This window comes from Sceloporus occidentalis, unplaced genomic scaffold (genome assembly GCF_023333645.1).
Source record: "Sceloporus occidentalis isolate IW3139 unplaced genomic scaffold, rSceOcc1.0.p SCAF_37, whole genome shotgun sequence".
Classification (NCBI taxonomy): Eukaryota; Metazoa; Chordata; class Lepidosauria; order Squamata; family Phrynosomatidae; genus Sceloporus; species Sceloporus occidentalis.
In genome coordinates, this window is record NW_028317017.1 from 2114173 (window position 1) to 2118232 (window position 4060).

At 41.4% G+C, this 4060-nt stretch overlaps 1 protein-coding gene across 1 annotated transcript; it reads left to right on the forward strand.

Moving 5' to 3' along the window:
- The first annotated feature begins 916 nt into the window (after positions 1-916).
- Positions 917-3330, forward strand: PPIB (peptidylprolyl isomerase B). The gene is made up of 5 exons (XM_089488244.1): positions 917-1051; positions 1963-2076; positions 2384-2477; positions 2901-3085; positions 3208-3330. The coding sequence occupies exons 1-5, from the start codon at positions 917-919 to the stop codon at positions 3328-3330; spliced, it is 651 nt and encodes a 216-aa protein (XP_089344370.1).
- Positions 3331-4060: the final 730 nt, after the last annotated feature.

Sequence of the window (4060 nt, forward strand, 5' to 3'; positions counted from 1 at the left end):
TTTTCTATCAGTAATGTATATTTGTGTATTAGAGTACAACGTGTCATACTCCTGTATGCAATCCTAAAGGAAATGTATTGATTTCGTCGCTGAAACTGACAGAACTTTTTTTCTAAAATTAGTTGCAAATGTTTAGTAACATAGTGTAGCGGTTTTATCTTTAATACTCTTATTTTAGCCTAATTTATCCAGTAACGGGACGGATGTTGTTCACGGTATGCAGGCAGCTGCTTTCCTCAAACACACCTCATTTGCCGCTTGTCATAATTTAGCCAATCTGAATAGACACAGCTTTGCTATAGACATGCTTTCAATTGGTCGTATCGTCTGGCATGGCTGCCGTTGATTGGCCGCCTAGGAATCCAATACCGAGCTCGTAACGTGGCACTGAGTTGTGTAGTGCTTAGAGGGGTGTCCTGAAGTTTTGGTACAGTCCTAACTGTGGAAAAATGCTATAACAAAAACTGCTTACGTAGACTCCATTATATTTCGCTCAGAGCATTGATTTAATATCTTTACAACCAATAACGGACATTTTAAAATCTGTTACTGGTGTTCTTTGAAATATACATTGAATTTAATGTTTCGTGAACGCCCGCTATCAATTTAGTATGTTCCAGTGCTGCGAGACTGCAATTAAGTCGACGAAACTATTCATCCGAGAGGAGGGGAATTTGTTTAAAAATCCGACCCTGTAATTTCTGCATATTGCTTTACATACGGACATATTATGTAACTTTAAGCCAATAACAACTAGGTATATGAAATGACCCAGGTATGTGAAATGGCACTCGTTGATTAAGCGCTTAATTAATGGTTATCCAATCCTAAGAAATGGTATGACCGTCCTTTCGATGTGACGTCACGTCGGTGGTCTACCTTTTTCTTCCTTCCCCGTGGTCTGCTCTCCTCGTTCATGCTGCGGCTGCTCGAGAGAAACATGAAGTTGATTTTTGCCGCCGCTCTCATCGCGGGCTCCGTTATTTTCCTGCTTTTCCCCGGCGGTTCGGAGGCAGACGAGAAGAAGAAGGGCCCGAAGGTTACAGACAAGGTATGAACGATGCCCGGGGCGGGCCTGAGTAATGGGTCTGTGTGTCTGGGACGAGCCTCGCTGGTAGGCTTTGTCACCCTGTCTGCCCCCGTCACTTGTGGCGCTGATGTGTGAATGTATGTCCGGGGGCAGCTATTGCGTGATTGCCGGGGACGGTGGGAGTCGTACAGCTTGATTGAAAGCCGTGGACCGTATTACCGGGAAGCTTTCCATCTTTATGTATTCCGACTCCAGAGGCCGCGATCAAGCTGTGTCATTCATTGCACACAAAAGCACGATAATGATAACCCGAATTTTGGCAGCCAATGTCTGTTTTAAATGGGATCCCCTGTGAAATAAAATAAGCCCGAACAAAGAATTGTGTGATTTGGCACAGTTTTTGTTACCCTGAAATCTGTTCGGGTTGTGGGAGCAAAGCTGGGAGTAAATGGTGGGGGTGGGAGGGGGGTACTTTAAGCAGCCGGTAAATGGAGTCCCCCTTTAAATGGGAATCACCATGTGCTGGTTCCGGGGCTACAGCCTTCAGCTAGAGTCTCGCATATGCTGTCTGTTAGCCTGATAGCTCCTAGTCACACCCAAATCCATACGACCACCATATGCAGTGTATGTATAAGTGTATAATATATATATACTACAGGACCAGCTGGGTAGAATAGGCTGCCTCTACTGCCAGGTCATAGAAAGTCTTATAACTCGGTAATAATGGAATGGGTCACACTTGCGTGATGAAGTCCATTTACTGCACCAGGTGCTTCTGGCACTTGATGCGCAGAAACCACAATAAAGATGTTTGTTTTCTGCAAACATCGTCTGTGTGTTTACTAACAAATCAGTAAGCATGCTGTATTGATTGTGCATTTTAATTATAAAGTATGACATTTTGTATTTTTTTTTTTTTTTTTTTGGTATAGGTGTATTTTGACATCAAGATCGGCGATGAGGAAGTGGGACGCATTGTGATTGGCCTTTTTGGAAAAACTGTTCCCAAGACCACTGAAAACTTTGTTACCCTAGCAACGGGAGAGGTTAGTTTTGTTAAATAAATGGTAATGCGGTTTGGTTGAAATGGTAATCACGATTTGATGTAGTAAATGTATTTGGAGCACGTGTACGTAGATATTACAATACCTCTGTGACATTAGGTGGTCTATACAGAAGCAGTGTTACACATCGAAGCATTGAGATGGGGCGAGTAACTTGACATGGCTTGTTTAATTTATGCTGAACTCCTAAAAATGGGACATGGCTCTTCTTTTCATAGTAGATCAGTCCACAATTTCAGCAGCACTGATGGCACTTCCAACTTTTCATGAATATCCTATCTCGTTTCAGAAAGGATTTGGTTTCAAGGGAAGCAAATTCCACCGTGTAATCAAAGATTTTATGATCCAAGGGGGTGACTTCACAAGGGGCGATGGTACTGGAGGTGAGTATTTTGTGTGTTCATAGTAGTAATAGCTTTTCTACTTTTAATCCCCTTGTATAACTGGCAGAATTATAAAAGTACTGTAACTCCTTGACTCCTAACACCAGCAAAAGTTGGCAGTATGAGTTTGTTGTACTGACTGTAACATGCAATCCATCCTGTTACTGAACTTGTTGTGGCCGAATACAACACTAGACATGTGGGCAATAGTGTTATACAGATTTTGGTGTTCGTTCATTTGCAGAAATGATAGTTTGACATTGTTAGAAATTGTTTTTATTTTTGGGACATATGTAATTTTGTGGCACCTTCAGTGTAGGCTGTTATAAAATTAGATAGTTATGCTAATTTTATTCGAATTGTATAAATGGTGCAATGGTCATGATCACATTCACACACAGTATCTGTCTTTGCTTAAACCAGGCAAGAGCATCTATGGAGATAGGTTTCCTGATGAGAACTTCAAGCTCAAGCACTATGGTCCATTCTGGGTGAGCATGGCCAATGCTGGCAAAGATACCAATGGCTCTCAGTTCTTCATCACCACTGTCAAGACGCCTTGGTTGGATGGGAAGCATGTGGTGTTTGGCAAAATCCTGGAAGGAGAGGTAAAAAAAACACACACGTACACCATGGCTTTCACTGAAATACATTTATAATAAATATATTAATTGTCCCATTAGCTGGTACTACAGGTGTTGCCTGATTTCACATTTCCTTTTTCTTATAGGATGTAGTACGGAAGATTGAATCCACCAAGACAGACTCTAGAGACAAACCTCTCAAAGATGTAATCATTGCAGACTGTGGAACAATTGCAGTCGAGAAGCCGTTTGCAATTGCCAAAGAGTAAAATGACTGAAGATTATCTGCAGCCAACAAAAAGCCCCCTGGTGGCTGCTCTTTAAATCACTGGATCCGTTACAGACTTGAGGACTTGGTGAGATCGCTCCCTGCTCTGTAAAGTCATCCGACACTAATGGCTGGAAACAGCCCCACTACTAGAGACATCTGTCACATCTGTCTCTAATCAAGTCTGAACTGATGTAGCATGACATTTTAGTCTACAAAAGTGACCAAATAATGGGATAATCAATCCCAAAAAATCAAGAACAAAGTATAGTTTTAAACATTCCACACATCAAAATGTTTAATGTGCTCAAATTGGACACGAGGCAGTACTATGTAAGAACGGATTAAATAAAACCAGTTTCTATAAAACTACTTTGAAGTGTGTCCTCTTCCTTATCCGGGTTTTTGTTTTTTTGTTTAGATGTGGGTAATTTTTATGTAGTGTTATTTATTATCATCAGCATCAGCAGTTATGTATGTAATGACTACTTAAGACCTGCATTTAGACCAATTTAAATGTGCACAACATACCTCCCATCATTTCAAAATGTGAAAGTGACACTTATTTTTTACCGCTATAGCGCAACCAGGGGAGGGCCAACAGCTTATAGCCTGGGGGGGGGCAAGTCTAGTCAAGTGGCCTGTTGCACCACCGAATCAGCCCACCATCCATGCCCATCTTTTCTTGATTTTCAAATGCATATTGATGTAATATGATGGAATTGGGAGTA